The sequence below is a fragment of the Megascapheus bottae genome, chromosome 6 (genome assembly GCF_031878675.1).
Source record: "Megascapheus bottae isolate mThoBot1 chromosome 6, mThoBot2.hap1, whole genome shotgun sequence".
In the NCBI taxonomy this organism is placed as follows: domain Eukaryota; kingdom Metazoa; phylum Chordata; class Mammalia; order Rodentia; family Geomyidae; genus Megascapheus; species Megascapheus bottae.
Window position 1 is genome coordinate 73,554,777 of NC_143514.1, and position 20,468 is coordinate 73,575,244.

General features: G+C 43.4%; 1 protein-coding gene across 4 annotated transcripts in view; it reads left to right on the top strand.

Moving 5' to 3' along the window:
• The first annotated feature begins 1,670 nt into the window (after nt 1-1,670).
• Ubr4 (ubiquitin protein ligase E3 component n-recognin 4) overlaps nt 1,671-20,468 on the top strand; it is a 129,448-nt gene continuing 110,650 nt past the window's right edge. For all 4 annotated transcript variants that reach the window (XM_090335707.1, XM_090335709.1, XM_090335708.1 and 1 more), the window contains exons 1-11: nt 1,671-1,912; nt 8,521-8,618; nt 11,524-11,627; nt 12,171-12,300; nt 12,424-12,563; nt 14,119-14,221; nt 14,354-14,495; nt 14,640-14,764; nt 15,819-15,943; nt 16,899-16,958; nt 17,049-17,239. In XM_090335707.1, coding sequence (XP_090191833.1) covers nt 1,731-1,912; nt 8,521-8,618; nt 11,524-11,627; nt 12,171-12,300; nt 12,424-12,563; nt 14,119-14,221; nt 14,354-14,495; nt 14,640-14,764; nt 15,819-15,943; nt 16,899-16,958; nt 17,049-17,239 — 1,400 coding nt within the window. In that variant the 5' untranslated portion in view covers nt 1,671-1,730. The remainder of the gene's footprint in view (nt 1,913-8,520; nt 8,619-11,523; nt 11,628-12,170; nt 12,301-12,423; nt 12,564-14,118; nt 14,222-14,353; nt 14,496-14,639; nt 14,765-15,818; nt 15,944-16,898; nt 16,959-17,048; nt 17,240-20,468) is intronic.

Below are 20,468 nucleotides of genomic sequence, written 5' to 3' on the forward strand. Positions count from 1 at the left end.
ACCAGATTCCCCAAAGATGAATACACATAAGCTTTATTCTTCTCTCCTTGTCTGATGAACAAAATTGTACTGATCAAAACCTAAAGGATGGCAGTAGCAGAACTAAGAAGTTTGAAAATATTGTATAAAATCACCAGAAAGGCTATTTTTAAAGCAGAACTGATGTATCCAAGATTCATTTTACAAAAATGTGAGGTAAGCGTATACGAATTCACATTGGCTATTAATAAACCACTTCAATTGTCAATATTTGCCTGGTTATACTGATTTTATCATCTTTTCTTTTTGTATGCTGATCCTGGGGCTTGACTTAGGGCCTGGGTACTGTCCTTGAGCTCTTTTCCTTAAGCTCAGTGCTCTACCACCTAAAGTCATAGCTCTACTTCCAGCTGTCTGGTGGTTAACTGGAGATGTGAGTCTCTGGGACTTTCCTGCCCAAGCTGACTTCCAATCATGAATCTCTCAGACCTCAGCCTCCAGAGTAGCTAGATCCTACAGATATAAATTGGATTAATTGGAGATATGAGTCTCACAGATTTTAGTGCCTGGGCTGGCTTTGAACCAAGATCCTCAGCCTCCTGAGTAGCTAGCCCCTGTGCCCAGCTGTGAAGCACCTCTTATTCCTCTGGTTGTTAAATTGTTTGAATGTAATTTACAATCACTAAACTGAACAAACTGTTAATATATCTGTCAGTGATACTATTTGTGTATACCATTTAACACCAAGAAGTGTCAAGGCATATATACATTGCTGGCTCCCAGATCTCATCACTATTGCTACATAGATCTTTAAGCCATGCCTTCAGTAGTTGGTGCCCAACACTTTCCTTTCATTGAATTTTCTGTAACCTCACCTTTTACGAATTTTAAATTTTAATTTAGTTTCTTGGCCAACTATTTGGGACTAGAAGGGTTTTGAGATTTATCATCTTCCCTTAATTCATTAAAAATTGCTATGTAACAGTGGCAACACGAGCCAGCAAGATTATTCCCGAGTGTCGGACATGGTGGTGCACTCCGCCTCTATCAGCACACAGGGGGCTCAGGCCCAGTAAGTTGTGAGTTCGAGGCCAGTCTGGGCAGACTGTCTCCCCAAAACAAAAGGAGAAAGATTGTAATAGAGGAACATCTGACACGGAAAGGGGAGATGTGAAGGAAAAGTTCTGTGGCCTGTGAAGCGCTGGGACGCACTTAGTAAGTGACACTAGGCATGGAAGCCGGTGAAAGCGATTAGACTCCTGGTCCTGAGCTGTCCCGGGGGGGGGGGGGCGGGGGCCGTTCCCTTCACGGAGGCATAATTTCACCTGCTGCTCTGCCTAACCCCACCGAATCCAGGTCCCAGACTCACCTTTGCTGGGTGCCGGAAGCCACGTAGCCGACCCTGCAGGCACGTCGCCTGGCACGCGGGGGCCGAGCTAGTCTCCGCCCGCCCGGCCCCGCCCCGTGCCCTCCCCGCCCCGCCCCGTGCCCTCTACGCCCCGCCCCGTGCCCTCCCCGCCCCGCCCCGTGCCCCTCCAGTGCGAGATTCTGCGCAGGCGTAGCGCCTTCCGACCCGCTCTCACGTCTCGTCGCTTCGAGGCGCGGAGAGCCCAGCCCACGCGTCGCGTTTTTTACCGGCGACGGCGGCGCGCAGTCTGACGCGTCCGGTTACCTCACTTCCGCCCCCTCCCGGGAGGCGGCGCTGGGCCGGTGGCAAGCCCCCGGAGGGAGCCGCAGTAGTACGACGGAAGATGGCGACGAGCGGCGGTGAAGAGGCGACGGCAGCGGCGCCGGCAGCGGCGCCTGCGTCCCCGGTGACCGGGGCTGACGCAGCTCCGGGCTGGGAGGTGGCGGTACGGCCCTTGCTGTCCGCGTCCTACTCGGCCTTCGAGATGAAGGAGTTGCCGCAGCTGGTGGCCTCAGTCATCGAGAGGTACCGGGCGGCGGCCCCGGCGGGGCGCGGCGGGCGGCGGGGGGAGGGGAGGCCGGGCCGGGCCGGTCCGGCGGGATCCGCTTCCAGGGCCGCCTGGGGCCTGCCGGGGGGACCCCGCCCCAGCACGGCTCGGGGGGCTGCCGGGCTCGCGTTGACGGGGGGCGGGGGGGGGTCTGGTCTGAGGCTCCTTCCGCCAGCCTGTGTCAATCATCCGAGCCTCGATTCCTCCGGGCGATCCAAACTTTTGAGGCTGCCTTGGCGGGGAGGGCGTGGCGGGACGCAGGGAGGGGAGCCGGGAGCGGTGCCCCGCGCTCCCGGGGAGGAGGTCCCCGGGGCGGCCCCGGGGAAAGGCCAGGGCTGGTGGATGAGTTTGCATTTCCCGTCGGCACTCGAGTCCCCGGTCTGAGCCGGAGCGGGGACGTAATTTAGTAACGGTCCCCGGTGCTGTAATCGCTGGGGGCACGTGCTATTGCTGTGACTGCAGCCACTCGTTGACCACGGATGACTTTCATTTCACCTCGCACTGCGTTTATGCCTCTGCTGTTAGTGTCTTCGACCGAAGCATTTGAGTGCGTGAGTCTGAGCGATCATTTTTTGCAAAAGAGTCACTTTCTGCTTTGGTGCGCGGCGTGGCCGTCGAGTTCAGGAGGAGGTGGTGATTTTAGACTGCCTCTTTTCCTCTCGCTGGGTCAAAGCAGTCCTCCACGAGTGTTACAGTAAACTTGCGCTTTTAAAGTCAGATAGTCTCACTTTCATTTTCCTAGCTAACCTTGCAATTCCCTGCGGTTGCCAAGTGGGGCATTTTAGCTTCTAGCATGGACAAGGTTGTATCCAAATGTCATCCATAACTTGAGGAATTGTTCTTTGCAATCTACCGGAAGCCCATGGCTTGGTGCTTAAGCATGTGGTGCTTTGGGTGGGGATTTCTTTTTCTTTTACAGATTATAATAATGTCTTTTTTTTTTTTTTGCCAGTCCTGGGCTTGAGCTCAGGGCCTGAGCACTGTCCTTGGACTTTCTCAAGGCTAGAGCTCTACCACTTGAGCCTCAGCACCACTTTCGTCTTTTTTTTCTATGTATGTGTTACCGAGGAATCGAACCCGGGTCTTCATGCATGCTAGGCAAGCACTTTAACCACTAGGCCAAACTCCCGGCCCCAATGATGTCTTCTTTCGGTAACGTTAGAGTTAACAGATGGGTTTTTCTGCTTGTTAAGCCAGGAACGTTGAGAAGTTTTAAACAAGTATCAGAGATGGCATTGGTGGGGGCAGGGCACTGCTGGCTCATGCCTGTAATCCCTAGCTATTCAGGAGGCTGAGGTCTGAGGATCATGGTTTGAAGCGTGCTGGGATAGGTTGTTTTCAGTAAATACTCAAAAATAAGGAAGTGGCACAGTGCTAGCCTTGAGCACAAAGAGGCTCAGGAACAGCACCTAGGCCCAGAGTTCAAGTTCCACAACCTGCAACAAAAAAGAGAGAGTACTGTTAAATGGCCTATTTTTCTTCTTAATTGTCTTTAATGTTTGGGATACTGTTATTTTCCTGAGTCATACATTGTTACTTATAATGAGGGATGTTTCACTCTTGTTCTTATGGATGTGAACTGAAGTTATCAATTAATTCATGGAAACCCAGTAATGCATCTACGTATATTCTGGGTCTTTTCTTTTAAGTTGCAAAATTTGGGGCATATCCTTTTAGCCCTTTGAAGGAATCAAAACAAAAATATATCAGACTTGATTTCACTTTTTCCAGTTAATTGCTAGTGGCACATCCCCCACTTTGTATGATCTGAAAGAATCTAGTTGTCTTTGTAGACACTAGTAAATATCCATGGCTTCAAAAACCATGCTTGCTGATGGGTGTTTAGTGACACCAATTGTGTTTTCTTTTTTTTAGTCAAGAATTTTGAAGGGCTTGTTCTGATTTTGTGTCACAGTTAACTTTGAAAGCCTGCTATATGTTTTCTTCAGGCTCTGCATGAAGAGTATGATCATATGAAAAATTTCTAGAAGAAATATTTAGGTTTTAAGTTCTTTACCGTATAAAACAATATTGAGTATTCAATTTGGTGTAGAGCTTAGATCAGCAAACTTTGTAAAAGCCAGTTAATAAATAATTGCAGGTCCTTTGGTTTCTGGACTGTTCAGTTCTGCCATTGCAGTGTGAAAGCAGCCATGTAGAAAAATGTACACAAATGAATGGGCACAGCTGTGTTCGGAAATCTGTGTGGACACTGATATTTGAATTTCATATGATATTTACATTCCATAAAGTATTTGACCATAGAAGCAACTATAAAAATTGTTTTTACCTGTATGCTGGCTGGATTTAATTTGTAGTCGGTAGTTTGCTGACCCTTCTGCCTTAGAGCCAACAAACTGTACCTTGTTATCATTTTCTCTACAGCTTGCTTTATTTGCCTTTCCAAAAAGTAAGCCAGGTGAGGTGGCTCACGCCTGTAATCCTAGCTACTCAGGAGGCTGAGATCTGAGGGTCACTGTTCATAGCCAGTCAATGGGTAGGGCCGTAGCCTTGAGCTGAAGAGCTCAGGGACAATGCCCAGGCCCAGAGTTCAAGTTCCACTATCAACAACAACAAAAAAGTAAAGGCCTCAGAAATGCGGAAATATTTCTTAGTGAGTGCTGACCCTAGAGATTACCAGATCAAAATCTTCACTGATAGATGCCAGAGGTGGGAGTGCAGAGTGCTCTGCTTCTAGCTAGTCTCAGGTTTAGATGCCTCTGCTGCTACTTGTGTGTTGTTACTCTTACTGTTTCTCTGTGGTGTCTGCCTGCTTTTCTTCCTTGTCTCCAGGGACTTCTAGTTTTCTCACGGGTTTACGATTCTGTTTCCTTTTTTGATGACCAGCTGCCTCAGGCCCCTCTTACTGCTGTCTGTCAGCTTGCTTATCTGCTTTCTCTTTGATTGTGATGGCACTTGCTCTAAACATATGCCACCATTCCAATTCCTATCTCTAGCCTTTCATTCATGTTTTTATATTTGAATTGATTTTTGAAGAAAAGAGAGGTTAAAATTCTTAGATCCAGTTCCTGTTTTATAAGTTTGACTTTGTAAACATTGTGAAACAAAGGAGGATTAGACTAGTGTGGATAAATTGTGAAGGTATTCAAAAGTGTCATTAGGTTTATGAGTTTATTTAGAGAATGCATATTCATGTATAGCATCTGGTTTATTTAGAAAGTGTTTATTTATATGATGTCTGTAATGGCAGGTCTTTTAGTAGTAAAGATAAAATCTTCTAAACATGATTACTTTCCAGGCCAGAAGTAGAGCTAGAACTTGGCCAATGGAACACATGACACACTGAGTTACTCAGTATAATTGCTGAATGTAGCTTCTATGTTAAGATACAGATACTTCTTTCTGAAAATCGTATAGGAAACACTGGTGATCATAGTTGGCTGGATAGTTTGGTTGACCATAGATGAAGAAAAAAATCATATCTCTCACCTGAGCAACAGTGGTTTATACTTATGCTTCTCAGTCTGAGATGAGGAAGATCTTTTAAGGACAGACCCACTCAGGCAGAAAAGTTTGCTGGACTTCATCTCCAAAATATCTAGCAAAAAGCAGAGCTGGAGGTATGCCTCAAGAGACAGAACATCGGAAAAGCAGGCAAGCAGGCTTAGCAAGCTCAAGGCTGAGTTCAAATATGTTGGGAGCCAATCACTTGAGTACCACTGTGGAGTGGGGGGAGGGGCTTCTGAGCCAGTTTATCCTGGGCTACCCTGGCTTCTTGTATGATAAGCCTCTTTGACCATCTTTTTTATATTTGATAGAATTTAGGGCAAAGATTCCTACCTGGGAAGGAATAGACTAATAGAACTTTTCCACTATCTAATACATAGTTATTTCATAAAAATCTGGAAAGGGAAAAAATGTGTACTAATGCTGTTATCTTTTGTATTTATATTCTGTACATCTTAAGTCTGTGATTGACCCAGTGAGGGGAGGGAAGAGAAGCCCACCACCAAAAAATTAGAGTTCAGCTGTGAGATTAGTTCCTTTGACCAAAGTTTCCAGGTCTTAGTATTGGGAATTATCTGAGAGAAAACTTTCATTTCTTTGGTTAATAATAGCAAGATGAATATGTGTGTATGTATATATATATGTGTGTATATATACACACATACATGTATGCATATATATGTGACTATATATGTATTTATACTGTACGTCACAGCAGATAAATACGATGAATTGTATAGTTCACGAATTTGAAAAAAAAATACAAGGCTGTGAAGTTTCCATATTACAAGAAAGATTTACAGTACATTATCTAAGAAAAGAAGGAAAATGACTCCTTTATCTATTATACTTCCTCTTGGATTTCTACCTCTTCCCGAAAAGAGCTGGGCATTTCCAGATCTTACCCAGTTCCATTTTTTACTTAGCCATCAAATTGGCCTTCTGATCAGGCTGCTTAGCTGCTGTTTCCTTTTCTACTCTGCATCGCATTTATTTGTTATGGAGTAGACAAACCTCAGCTTCTATCTGTCAGCAGTGTTCCAGGCAGGCTCAGGGGTGCTGTTGTAAAGCTTGTTAGAAGCAGACAACTTAGGAAGAGTTTGGCCAAGCTGAAGAAAGGCATGTGTTAGTTTTCTTCCTCCGTGTCATATTTATCTTCAGGTTTTTCTCCGTTCTACTTAATTTCTCATTCCTTTCCCCATTTCTCCATTTTATTATTTTTTTTTTGGCAGTCTTGGGGCTTGAACTCAGGGCCTGGGCACTGTCCTTGGGCGTTCTGAAGGCTAGCACTCTACCACTTGAGCCACAACACCACTTCCAGCTTTTTCTATACATGGGGTACTGAGGGATTGAACCTGGGTCTTTGTGCAAGCTAGGCAAGCACTCTGTTGCTTGGCTGAACTCCCCCCCTCCTTTTTTTTTTTGGCCAGTCTTGAGCTCAGGGCCTGAACACTGTCCTTGGGCTTTCTGAAGGCTAGAGCTCTACCACTTGAATCTCAGCACCACTTCCGGCTTTTTTGTGTGTTACCAAAGAATCCAATCCAGGGCTTCCTGCATGCTGGGTGAACGCTCTACCACTACGCCGTGCTCCCGGCCCCCATTTCTCTATTTCTTGGGATCCTCTGATGACTTGCTATCTAACAGTTTCTTTGGGAATAAGGGCAATACCTCTTGATTAAGTGACTAATACATAGTGGCTTCACACCCTTGTTTGGCTTTTTCACTCAAGGCTGGTGTACTACCACTAGAGCAAGGCCTTTACCTCCCATTTTTTGCTGAGAAATTGGAGATAAGAGGCTCTTGAATTTGTTTACTTGATCTGGATTTTGAATTGTGATCTTCAGATCTCAGTCCCCTGAGTAGATAGGATTATAGGCATCAGCATCAGTGCCCAGCAGCAGCTCAGCTTTTGAAAACAGGGAAGGTAAAGCAGAATGGATAGAAGTGAAGAAAAACGAAGCATGAGGCAGAAGTGTGAGGATTTAGTTTTCTGTTGAGTATTGCTGGTGTTGAGAAGCTTTTTAAAATCTTTCTTTTTTGGAGGACAGACTAGTACTATGGTTTAAGTCCAGTGCCTGAGTACTGTCCTTAGCTTTTTCATTGAAGGCTGGTGTTCTGCCATTTGAGAGCCATAGCTTTGCTTTCAGTGCTTTGTTGGTTAGCTGCAGATAAGAGTCTTGTATTACAGAACCATTGGTGCCCAGCTGCTTAATCTTTTTTGCCAGTCCTGGGGCTTTAACTCAGGGCCTGAGCACTGTCCTTTGCCTTTCTCAAGGCTATAGAGCTCTACCCCTTGAGCCACAGCACCACTTCCGGACTTTTCTGTGTATGTGGTACCAAGGAATCGAACCAAGCACTCTACCACTAGGCCACTCTCCCAGCCTGGCATCTTTTATTTTTTTAATCTCTCATGACAAATGAGGAAAAGAACCTCCGGTGGGCAACATGGTCTGTACTGGTCAAACATGATCTTATTTCGTTTTCTTTTTTTCTTTTTGTGCTAGTCCTTGGTCTTGAACTCTGGGTCTGAGTGCTGTCACTGAGCTTCTTTTTCTCAAGGCTAGCATTCTAGCATTTGAGCCACAGCTCCACTTCTGGCTTTTTCTGAGCAGTTGTTCCTGAGATTAGAGCCCCACAGACTTTTCTTCCCAGGCTGACTTTGAACTGAGATCCCATATTTCCCCCTCCTGAGTAGCTAGAATTATAGGTGTGAGCCGCCAGTGTCGGGCTTCCTGCTGTGGTTTTACTTGCACTTTTTACCTTTGTCTATGTGTGTCTACTGCTGAGCTTCATACAAGCTCTTTATTTGTATATGAGTTTAAAAATATTTTCTCTTTATTAGCCTCTGTTTCTTTTAAGCCTAATACTTTGAACAAGGTAATTACTTTTAATTCTCTAAGCAGTACTTTCCCAGTCTTCTTGATCTTCATCTCATTTTTTCTGTGGCATGGAATGGAATCAGGACTTTTCCTATGTCAGACAGGTGCTCTGCCATTGAGTGACATTTCGAGGTCATTAACTGGTAGTGAATGACCCTACCGCAGTATTGGGGGGTGGGGTGGGGTGGTATGTGGCACATAGTAGGAACTAAGTGCTGATTGTTTTGTTTTCCTTACAGTGAATCAGAAATCCTGCACCATGAGAAGCAGTATGAGCCATTCTACTCATCCTTTGTCGCCCTCTCCACTCACTACATTACCACAGTTTGCAGCCTCAGTAAGTACTTGCTTTTGTTACTGGCTTCTAACAGTCAGGAATAGGAGGTGGTTTGCCTATGAACAAGTTGCCAATGAAGTCTGTTTTAGCACTCAGCATGTTTTTTACCCAAGGGAGAGGAGAAAAGTAGCCGCTGTGGAGGGCTCCCTTGCCAGTTGAGGGAGCTTTATTCTAAAAAGGAATACTTATTTTGTTTGGTGGTTCTGGGATTTGAACCCAGGACTTTGTGCTTGCTAGACAGGTGTTGACCACCAAACCCTAGCCCCAAGTCTTTAAAAGCTCCTAGCTTGGACACCTGTTTCATGATCATTAATCAGCACTTTTTCCTTTAAATCAACAGCATATCATTGACTTTACTCGTGTTAGTTTTTGGGGACAGTGATGCTAGGTACTTCAGGGGTGAGCAGTTATTAAAAGTGTAGTCCTTATTAGGTTAGCTAAGATGTGACATTTTTGTTCTCATTTTGTACTTTGTACTTCACTTTCCAATTTTCCAAATTTTTTTTCTACTCGCAAAGTGTCCAAGTTGTATTTTATTTCTGAATTTTTGCATTGTGTGTGTGTGTGTGTGTGTGTGTGTGTGTGTGTGTATATGTATGCACATGCTGGTTCTGGTGCTTGAACTCAGGACCTAAACAATGTCCCTGAGCTCTTTGTTCAAGGCTACCACTCCACCACTTGTCATAGCTCCACTTTTGTCTTTTTGATGGTTAATGGTTAATTGGAGATAAGAGTCTCAGAGACTTTCCTGCCTGGTTGGCTGTGATCCTCAGATCTTAGCCTCCTGAGTAGCTAGGATTATAGGTGTGAGCCAACAGTTTGAAGCCAATCCAGGCAGAAAATGCCCGTGAAACTCCTATCTCCAATTAGCCATCCAGAAAGCCACAAGTGGAGATGTGGCTCACATGGGAGCCATGAGTAAAAAAAGCTTAAGAACTTGATGCTGAGTTCAAGCTTTAGCAGCAGTGAGTGCATGTGAATATTTTCCTCTCTCCCTCTAACTCCCCCATTCTCTCTCTGTCTCCCTCCCTCCCTCTCTCCGTCCCACTAGGAGGGCCACTCTAGTGTGGCCTGGAGGTGGAATCCTTCCCTAGCATGCATAAAGCTCTGGGTTTGATTCCTCAGTATCACATACACAGAAAAAGCCAGAACTGGTGCTGTGGCTCAAGTGGTACCATGCTAGCCTTGAGAAAGCCCAAGGACAATGCCCAGGCCCTGAGTTCAAGCCCCAGGACTAGCAAAAAAAAAAAAAAAAAAAAGTAGGGAGAGAAGCTGTGCATGGGGTGAATGCCTGTAGTCCCAGCCCTTGGGAAATGGAAATAGGACTCGAATTTGAGGCTAGCCTGTGCTACATCGGACTCCATTTCAAAAGAAAACAAAACAAAAGTGAGAGAGGGAAGGAAATAATATCTACTTCTTAGGATCAGTGTCAGGATTAAATGAACTAATATTTTTGAAGTGCTTAGCATTTAGCGTAATGCATATCTTTCTCCATATATATACATATATATGTGTGTATATATATATATATATATATATTTTTTTTTTTTTTTTTTTTTTTTTTTGCCAGTCCTGGGCTTGGGCTCAGGGCTTGAGCACTGTCCTTGGACTTTCTCAAGGCCAGAGCTCTACCACTTGAGCCTCAGCACCACTGAATTGAACCCGGTATTCGTGCATGCTAGGCAAGCACTCTACCAAAGCTAAAGCACTCTACTCTAGGCCAAACTCCCGGCCCCTCCTTTTTAATTTATTTTTTAAATTAAATTTTTTTTTTTCTGGTTGTGGGACTTGAACTCTGGGCCTGGGCATTGTCCCTAAGTGCTGCAGCTCTACCCCTTTTGAGCCACAGCTCCACTTCTGGTTTTCTTGTGGTTATTTGGAGATAAAAGTCTCATGGATTTTAGTGCCTGGGCTGAGTTTGAACCTTGATCCTCAACTCTGAATAGCTAGGATTATAGGGGTGAGCCCCTGTGCCTGACTCTTGTTTTTTATTTTTATTTTTGTCTGTCCTGGGGTGTCCTTTGGGCTTGCTAAACTTGTATAGTATCTCTATTCCTGTTTTTCACTGGTTATTTTTAGGACAGTGTCTTGCTTCTGGCCCAGGCATGCCTGAGGGTTTACCCTTCACCATCTGATCTACTATCCACCTGTTTATTTGTTTGCTGGTTCTGAGGCTCAGACGCTGGACTTGAGCACTGTCCCTGAGCTCTTTTTTTGCTCAAGCTACCACTTATACTCTACCACTTGAGCCACAGCGCCACTTCCATCTTTTGATTAATTGGAGATAAGAATCTCAGAGACTTTCTTGCCCTGGCTGGCTTTGAGTTGAAATCCTCAGATCTCAGCCTCCTGAGTAGCTAGGATTACATGCATGAGTCACTAGCGCCCAGCTTATCCATCTGCTTTTAAGTTAGACCTTTTGTTGTTGCTTGCATGATAGGCAACAATACCTCTTCCAGTTTGCCTCTGTTGAGATGGAGTCTTGCATACTTTTCTGCCTTGGCTTGTCTGGTGCCATAATTCTTCCAGCCTGAGCTTACCACATAGCTTTGGGTGACAGGCGTGTGCCACTGCAGCCAGCTATTGATGGAGGACTCATGTAAACTATTTTGTCTAGGGTTTACATTCAGCTGTGATCCTCCCATTTTCAGCCTCCCAGGTAACCAGGGTGAGCCACTGGTATCCAGTGTATTTCTTACTGTTTTTCTCTTAGTTTCAACTAAATATAAGGTAAGCTGACGTAAGAACAATCATGACTATCAATATCTAAATGTCTTTTTTTGCTCCTTGGGCTGTTGAATGATATTGGGAGTGTTGGACACAAAGAGCTCAGTACTTGTTTTGCTTGCTTTATTGACTGATGCTGAACAAACTGAGATTAAAATAAAGTTTATTGTTTTCTCAGTTCCACGGAACCAGCTTCAGTCAGTGGCAGCAGCCTGTAAAGTTCTAATTGAGTTTTCTCTTCTGCGCCTGGAGAATCCGGATGAGGCGTGTGCTGTGTCCCAGGTAAGAGCGATGGGCCATTTTCTAACCCTTATTTTAATGTAGGACTGTCAATAACCATTGTAGTACAGAAATTAATAGACTTTGTAACAGGCCAGAGCTAAGTCATTTGTGGGCTATATAGTATCTGTCACAACTGGTCAGCACTGCCTTTGTACTGTGGGTGCAGCCACAGCAGAGCTGCATGTGAGTATGTGAACACAGCTGTCTTCCTGTAAGCCAGGTAGAGTGAGGGCCAAGAACTTTTGATCTCTGTGTTTGGATTTTTTTCCTTAAATTGCTGTGTGTGTTTGTGTGTGTGTGTGTGTGTGTGTGTGTGTGTGTATGTATGTATGTGTATGTATGTGTATGTATGTGTGTATGTGTGTATGTATTTTACAGGGAATCAAGCATAGAGCCTCTTGCACGCCTGGTAGTATTCACCACTGAGTTATACCAGCCCTCGAAATGGCAGTTCTTTATATGAATCTAAATTTGGCTCTGTGCCAGTTAAAATTCCTCGAAGTGTAGAATGTCTTCTGAAGACATACTTCAATTTCTTTTCAGAAACACTTGATTCTCCTAATCAAAGGCCTCTGCACTGGTTGTAGTCGACTAGACAGAACTGAAATTATCACCTTCACAGCCATGATGAAATCTGCCAAACTGCCACAGACAGTGAAGACACTTTCTGATGGTGAGTATTCTGTTTATAGACCTGGCCATGGGGCCCTGGCACAGTTACATCCGTAGCCACCACCGTGGCCATCTTGCTTGCCAGCAGGCTGAGCCTTACATGTTCCTTTTGAATTTTTTTTAGTGGAAGATCAGAAAGAGCTGGCCTCAATGGTGAGCCCTGAGCTGAGGCAGAAGGAGGTACAAATGAATTTTTTGAACCAGCTGACCTCAGTTTTTAACCCTAGAACTGTGGCATCACCACCCATTAATCCACAGGCTTTGGTGAGTTCTTCAGCCCAGTGTCCTCATTTTCTTGGGCTTTATTAAGATAGTTTCTTTTAGGAGAAGAATCTGTTCTATGTGACATAATAATAAATACTCTTCATACTATATAGGATGTTTTTTGCAGGTTGAATCATATATATGATAGCGGTCCTGTAGAACTTTATTGCCTAGTAGCTTTGTATATCATCTTTGTGTATCCTGAAGTGATCCCATGATGATTCCTCCCTTAAAATATATCATTCCATGAGCAGCACATGAATGTACATGTCTGTGGTAGAAACATAAATAAAAGAAAGCAAAATCACCCTAGTTCTTTTTGTACACAGGTATTGATGACCCATCTTCTAGATATTTCTCAATGTAAATAAATGTAAGGAGATTGTACATAGTTTTTTGTAAAAGACTAGTCTATTCTAGTTGTAGAATGTCTATATATGTATGCGTAGGTATATATACATGGCATGTATGTATATTTGAAGCTGTGTATTTTTACCCCTTCTCAGGGAAAACAACTTGAGTATCAGTAAAGAGTTTTCTCATTGTTAACTGGGGAGTTGCAGAGGTTTTTTTGTTTTTTTTTTGGTGGGTTATGGGGCTTGAACTCAGCCTGGGCACTGTTCCTGAGTTCTTTAGCTCAAGGTTACCACGTTATCCCTGGGCCTGGGCGTTGTCCCTGAGCTCTTCAGCTCTAGGCTATTGCTCTACTCTGGAGCCAAGCCCCACTTCACTTTTCTAGAGATTAATTAGAGATAAGAGTCTCAAATCCTTTAGTGCCCAGGCTGGTTTTGAACCTTGATCCTCAGATTTCAGCCTCCTGAGTAGTTAGGATTACAGGCGTGAGCCATCATGCCCCCCTACTAGTTACAGAGTTTTTATTTTTATTTTTATTTTATTTTTAAATTTTTTTTTATTGTAATTAGTAAAAGGGTTACATGATATTTGCCAGATAGAAGGTGCATTAATTCACATACATTAATACCCTTTCACATGTCTTGGTACCTTAGTTACAGAGTTTTTAAAGCCTCATTGGTAACTTCATTTTGCGTAGGGCAGGCCAGCAGTGTCTTTTTTTTTTCTTTGCCGGTACTAGAGTTTGAACTCAGGGATTCAGTGCTGTCCCTAAGCCACTTTTGTGCTCAAGGCTAGTACTCTACCACTTGAGCCACAGAGCCATTTCTGTCTTTTTCTGAGTATTTTATTTAATTAATTAATTTATTTTTGCCAGTCCTGGGCCATGAACTCAGGGCTTGAGTACTGTCCTTGGACTTTCTCAAGGCTAGCACTCTACCACTTGAGCCTCTGCACCACTTTCCAGCTTTTTGCTATCCATGTGGGGTACCGAGGAATCGAACCTGGGTCTTTGTGCATGCTTTGCAAGCACTCTGCCACTAGGTCAAACTCCTGGCCCCCTTTTTCTGAGTATTTTATTATAATAAGAGTCTCACAGACATCTTCCTAGGCTGGCTTTGAACTATTATTCTTAGATCTCAGTCTCCTGAGTAGCTGCCACCTGGCTCTAGCAGTTTGTTGATAGGCCTGTGTTTCTCTTCAGGTGGAAGGGGAAAATGATGAGCAGTCATCCACAGATCAAGCCTCTGCTATCAAGACCAAGAACGTGTTTATAGCTCAGAATGTGGCTAGTCTCCAAGAGCTTGGTGAGGTTCCACAGCTGTGGACAATTGGTTTCTCTGCTTATATAAGCCCCCTCACCCCTGTGTACTTGTCTGAGAAGAACCCTGAATTGGACGGGCTTGTTTCATGAGATTGTGTCTTTTCTTTTAAACCAGGTGGCTCAGAGAAGTTACTGCGTGTGTGTTTGAACCTGCCGTATTTCCTACGCTACATCAATCGGTTCCAAGATGCAGTGTTGGCCAATTCCTTCTTTATCATGCCTGCAACAGTGGCAGATGCCACTGCTGTCCGTAATGGGTAAGGTGTTTCTTGGAGCAAGTGCTTTAAGTTCCAGTCAGAAAAGATGTTACCTGGCTTTTTTTTATGACATGCTTTCTTCCTTAAGTCATAGAAGCAAGTGGCATCAGGAGACACTTGTTAATCTTCTCTGTTATCTTGTAGTTTTCATTCACTGGTGATTGATGTAACTATGGCGTTGGATACCCTTTCTCTACCTGTGTTGGAACCTCTCAATCCTTCTCGTTTACAAGATGTGACAGTCCTCAGCCTTAGCTGTCTGTATGCAGGTGAGAAATACTGTCCAGTGTTGTTTTCTCATAATTTTATGAAACTATATAACTGTTCTGCTTTCTTTGCTCACTTTTTCTAAAAACATCTGATGTCAATATGTTTATGAAATGAAGTCTTTGGAGTCTTTGTTCAGCTGCTGCATTGTATTACATACTTACTTTACAATATGTGTCGTTACTAAGAAGAATCAAGTGCTAGTTGTGCTATTGATAACCAAGAGTACATACCCAGCAGTGGAGAACAGATGGACTAATTATATATGAAACAAGAAAGGAAAAGCTGTGTAGAATGTTTTTTGTCATGAAGCGCTTGAGTCTTGCTCAGGAAAAAGATTTGAAGAAGTCTTCATGGCACAGATGTTTGAAGAACAAGGGACAGGTGTTCTCACCTTGTTTATCCTCCTGTCTCCCACCCTAGCCTAGCCTTTTCAGATTGGCTTATTTTACCTGACAATATACACTTAAGATTCTTTTATGTCTTGGCTTGATAGCTCATCTTTATTTGGTTTTGTATTATTTTCCATTGTGCAGCTATATTAGTTCGCTAATCCATAGACCCGTTGAAGGCTTCTACTTATATGCAATTATAAATAAATATTCATGTGTAGATTTTTTTTTTTTTTTTTGCCAGATCTGGGCCTTGAAATCAGGGCCTGAGCACTGTCTTTGGGCTTTTCTCAAGGCTAGAGCTCCACCACTTGAGCCACAGCACCACTTCCGGCTTTTTTTTTCCTCCCTACGTATGTGGTACTGAGGAATTGAACCTGGGTCTTTGTGCATGCTAGGCAAGCACTCTACCATTAGGCCAAACTTCTGGGGCCCCCATGTGTAGATTTTTAATGTGGATATGAGTTTTCAGCTCATTTGTGTAAATATCAGGAGTGTGATTGTTAAATTATATTGTGGGATTGTGTTTAATCTTGACTTTATGGAGGTAGGTTTTTTTTTTTTTCTTATCAACCAAATCCTGAAATTACTGTGGGTGTTTTGCCTTTCACTTTGTGTGATTCCATGACTAGAATCTGCGTTTGCTCATAATACTCCTTTCCAGGTGTGAGTGTGGCAACATGTATGGCCATTCTTCATGTGGGCAGTGCCCAGCAAGTGCGTACAGGGTCCACAAGCTCCAAAGAAGAAGACTATGAAAGCGATGCGGCCACAATTGTCCAGAAATGTGTAAGTGAAGCATGCATTGAGGAATGTGGATGTGAGGGAATATGACCAGTTTTGCTTTCTCTCCAGATGGATGGCTCTGCATGCTTTTCTCTGGGTAACAGGTCTAAGAGGGTATTTGATATATTGGCTTACATAGATGCTTCTGTGTCTCTGGGGCTCTGTAGTAAATAAACACTGCAAGTCATTGTGGCAAACAGCCTTGTGAAAGTTGAGTTATTCAAATAATACAGTGGAGGACTTAATAGGTATTCATATGCTTTTGCAGGAGACACAATAAACAAGATAATTTTAGATGGGATAAGTGTAGAAAGAATCAGATGTAGCTGGGAGTGTGCCTAGTGGTAGATTGCTTGTCTAGTAGCACAAAGCCCTGGGTTGTAATTCCTTGGCACCACATATACAGAAAAAGCCGGAAGTGGTTCTGTGACTGAAGTGATAGAGCGATAGCCTTAAGAAGGCTCAAGGACAGTGCTCAGGCCCTGAGTTCAAGCCCCAGGACTACAAAGAAAAAAAAAAAAGGAGAGAGGGAAGACGAGTTGTGATCAAAAGCCATCTGATGAAGAGCTGGGTGTTGTACTTGAAATTGGGGGCAGAGAACTATAAGAAGATGAAATTTGAAGAAAAAGTGGGAATCAGGTGTAGCTGAGGATAAGAAGTGGTGGAATTTTTTTTTTGAGGGGGGCACTTCCTCAAGGCTAATGTTGTAACACTCGAGCCACAGCACTACTTCTGGCTTTTCTATGTATGTGGTACCAAGGACTTGAACCTGGGTCTTTGTGCATGCGAGGCAAGCACTCTACTATTAATCCAAACTCCTGGCCTGAAAGTGGTGGAATTTTATCTTTGAAAGTTACCTGAAGATATTTAATTCTTCAAATTAATTTGAGTAGGCTTTAGCTTTGATCATGAAATATGTGTGTTTGCTCAGAATTTGGTGTCTTTTTGATATTGGCAGCTTGAAATCTATGACATGATCGGACAAGCCATCAGTGGTTCCCGCAGGGCAGGTGGTGAGGTAAGCTTGTCTCTGCTGTGTTCCTATTTTGTATATAATCTCTAAGCTAGGATGTCTCTATCACATTTCATTTTGTGCCTTTTATAATAGCACTACCAGAACTTCCAATTGTTGGGTGCCTGGTGTTTGCTGAACAGCCTTTTCCTCATACTGAACCTCAGTCCTACTGCCTTGGCTGATAAGGGGAAAGAGAAAGACCCACTAGCTGCTCTCCGAGTCAGAGACATCCTTTCTCGTACAAAAGAGGGAGTGGGCTCTCCCAAGTTGGGGCCTGGAAAAGGGTAAGTATTGTGCTGGGTTGTGTTTCCTTGTTGTATCATAGTGATCATAACCCATATCTGGGTTTGGTTTTGTTTCAGTATTGGGAATTGAACTGAGATCTTTGGGTGTGCAAAGCATGTGTTCTGTCCCATCAACCTCCTCTCCACATCTGTATAAAAACTCACCTATTCATCTAGTTTGAATTTCCTGGCAGTGGAGGTTATGATCCTGGTCTCCTAGTTCCCCATAGCTGTGAGATTTTGGATGTCACTGGTTTCCTCTTATCCTAATGCTTATTTCTCATGAGAATACCTGTAAATGTATTCATGGTTTTTGTTGTTGTTGGATTTTGTCATTTATCTCAGAAAAATGCTTTTATTCAACGTAGGCTACTTGGCATGGAGTCTAGTACTTATGCTTATCCTGAAGTGAGGATAGTGTCAGATCATCTTGGATTTTTTTCCTGAAATATTAATAAAGTCTGGGCAGGACTCCTTATTGTATTTTTTTTTTTTTTTTGCCAGTCCTGGGCTTGAGCTCAGGGACTGAGCTCTGTCCTTGGGATTTCTCAAGGCTAGAGCTCTACCACTTGAGCCTTAGCACCACTTCCAGCTTTTTCCTATGTATGTGGTGCCGAGGAATTGAACCCGGGTCTTTGTGCATGCTAGGCAGGCACTCTACCACTAGGCCAAACCCCCGGCCCCCTTATTGTATTTTTGGAGGGTGGAGATATCATTCATTTGGTGCTCAAGGTTTTGTTCTGTAAGCACAGGCATTGCTGGAATTTTAAAATTTATTTTTAGTCCTTTCCATGTACTATTGTATGCAACAATGCTATAACACTAAACAGACCAACCTCCTTGCCTCTGGATTTAACTTTCTTTTTTTTTTTTTTTTTTTTTTTTTGGCCTGTCCTAGGGCTTGTACTCAGATCCTGAGCACTGTCCTTGGGCTTTCTCAAGGTTAGTGCTCTACTACTTGGTATGTGGTACCAAGGACTTCAACCTAGGTCTTCATTCATGCATGCTAGGCAAGCACTCTACCACTAGGCCAAATTTCCTGCCCTGGATTTAGCTTTCTAACAGGAGAAACAGTGAACAAATATACCAACAAAAGTACATTGTAGATTATCTTAGTGTTGTGAAGAACAGAGCAAGGGGCTATTGGGTAGCAGAGACTGTTACTTGAGACAGGATGATCTGGAAATGCCTCTGAAGATGAGATTTGGAGACTATATGGAAAATGATAGGGTGAACCATGCAGTATTGAGGGTAGAGGTGTTCAGGTTTGAGCAGGAAGTGTGATTGGTATTCCCGAGGATCATTGATATTAGTATGGCTAGAATGGAAAAATTGAGCAAGGAAGGTAGTAGAAAATTAGGTAATCAGCAGCCAGATGATGCAGAACCAAATGTTAACAGGTCTTTTCCCACAGGAGACAGGTAACACAATCTGTTGGAAATCTGTAATCCCAGTTTCTGTGTGGTGATAAGACTTCAGAGGTATAGACAGGAAGGAGGGTGCAGGCAGGAAACTAGTAAGTCATGCCAAATGAGAGTAGCAGATGTCATGGAATAGGGTAGTGGTGGTACAGGCACAGAAAAGTGGTCTAGTTGTACATTTGGGAGGTGCAGCTGATTGTATTTGCTGACAGCTGTTGAAGTTAAAATGGTATCATCAAAGTGTTTTGACTTAAGTAACTGGGTTATATAATTTATGGAGCTAGCAAGCATCACTAGTTTAGAAGTGAATTGAGATAGGAAGGAGGGAAAGACATGATTTGTCCTTGGTCATGGTGAGTTGAGCTGACGGTGGTGGGTTCACAGCTGGATTTGCAAATATGGAGGCAAGGACATCAACAAAACATTCATTGGAATGTTGTGGTGATAAGGAGTAGATACGTATGCAGACGTGTAAAGTTGTATCTAGAAGGACTGCATGAGGGTATTTGACATGGCTGGAGATAGCAAGGCAACTTCCTGAGCTGAATCTGAAAGAGGCTTTGATACTGGGTAAATAGGGAGGGAAGAATATTCCAGAGCTCACATCAGATTGTGATTTTATGAGGGGCTGTCTTTACTTGGCCTTCTAACTGGAAATACCAAACGATAAGTCTTAAGTTATTTGTTACACTTATGAAATGACTATTGTTTACTTGGATTTTAAAAGAAACATAGTATGTTGCTAGCCATAGAGACAGTCATTCCTTAAAAGGAAAATTATTACCAAATTCTACACTCAAATAATAAACATTCTACATAAATATAAAATATTTAAATTTATAAAAATGAGATCACAATAGTTGAGCACTGTGGCTCATGCCTGTAATCTTAGCTAATCAGGAGATGGAGATCTGAGGATCAAGATTCTTGCAGAACTTCAGATTTAGGCAGGATCAACTTCAGGCAGAAAACTTAAAACTGAAAAGCAAAAGGCAGAAGTAGAACTGTGTCTTAAGTGGTAGAGTGCCAGCCATGAACCAAAAAGGCCAATCTAGATTTGAGAGGCTGTGTTTAAAATGCCATAGACATCTTTTTAGTGATAGTATTGTAGAGTCCATAGAATTTTTTCTGATGGCTGACATACTCTGTAGTCAGCTAATTACTAAGTTTATGCCAGCCAGCCTGCCTGCCTTCCTTCCTTCCTTCCTTCCTTCCTTCCTTCCTTCCTTCCTTCCTTCTTCAAGTCCATGCTGGGAATTGAACCCAGGATCTTGAGCCATGTTCCCAGATCTTTGTTTGCTTTAGTTTCAGTTCTTCTTGGTTGGGTCGTGAAGTTTTGTCTGGGGCTAAGCGCAGATGATGATGGTGATCCTCCAGTGACCTTCAGTGTGGCTGTGAGCACAGCTGCCATCACTATGCTCAGTTTATTGATTGAGGCAGGTTTCACTAACTTGCACTATGATCTTCCTGATTTGCATCCTCTCCTGAGTAGCTAGAGTTTGGAGCAGAATCTTGTCTGACAAGTCATGTTCTCCTCAAGGCTGGACCTCTACCACTTAAGCCACGCTTCCACTTCTAGCTATTTCTGGTCAAGTGGAGGAGATAAGAGTCTCTTGGATTAGTCTGAACAGATAAGCTCAGTTCAGAGTAGCTAGGATTATAGGCGTGAGCCACTGGTGCCTGACACCAAGTTATGCTTTTTTTTTTTTTGATGGGTCATGGGGCTTGAACTCAGGACCTGGGCGCTGTCCCTGAGCGCTTCAGCTCAAGGTTGCCATCCTATCCTTGAGCCCAGCTCCACTTTCCAT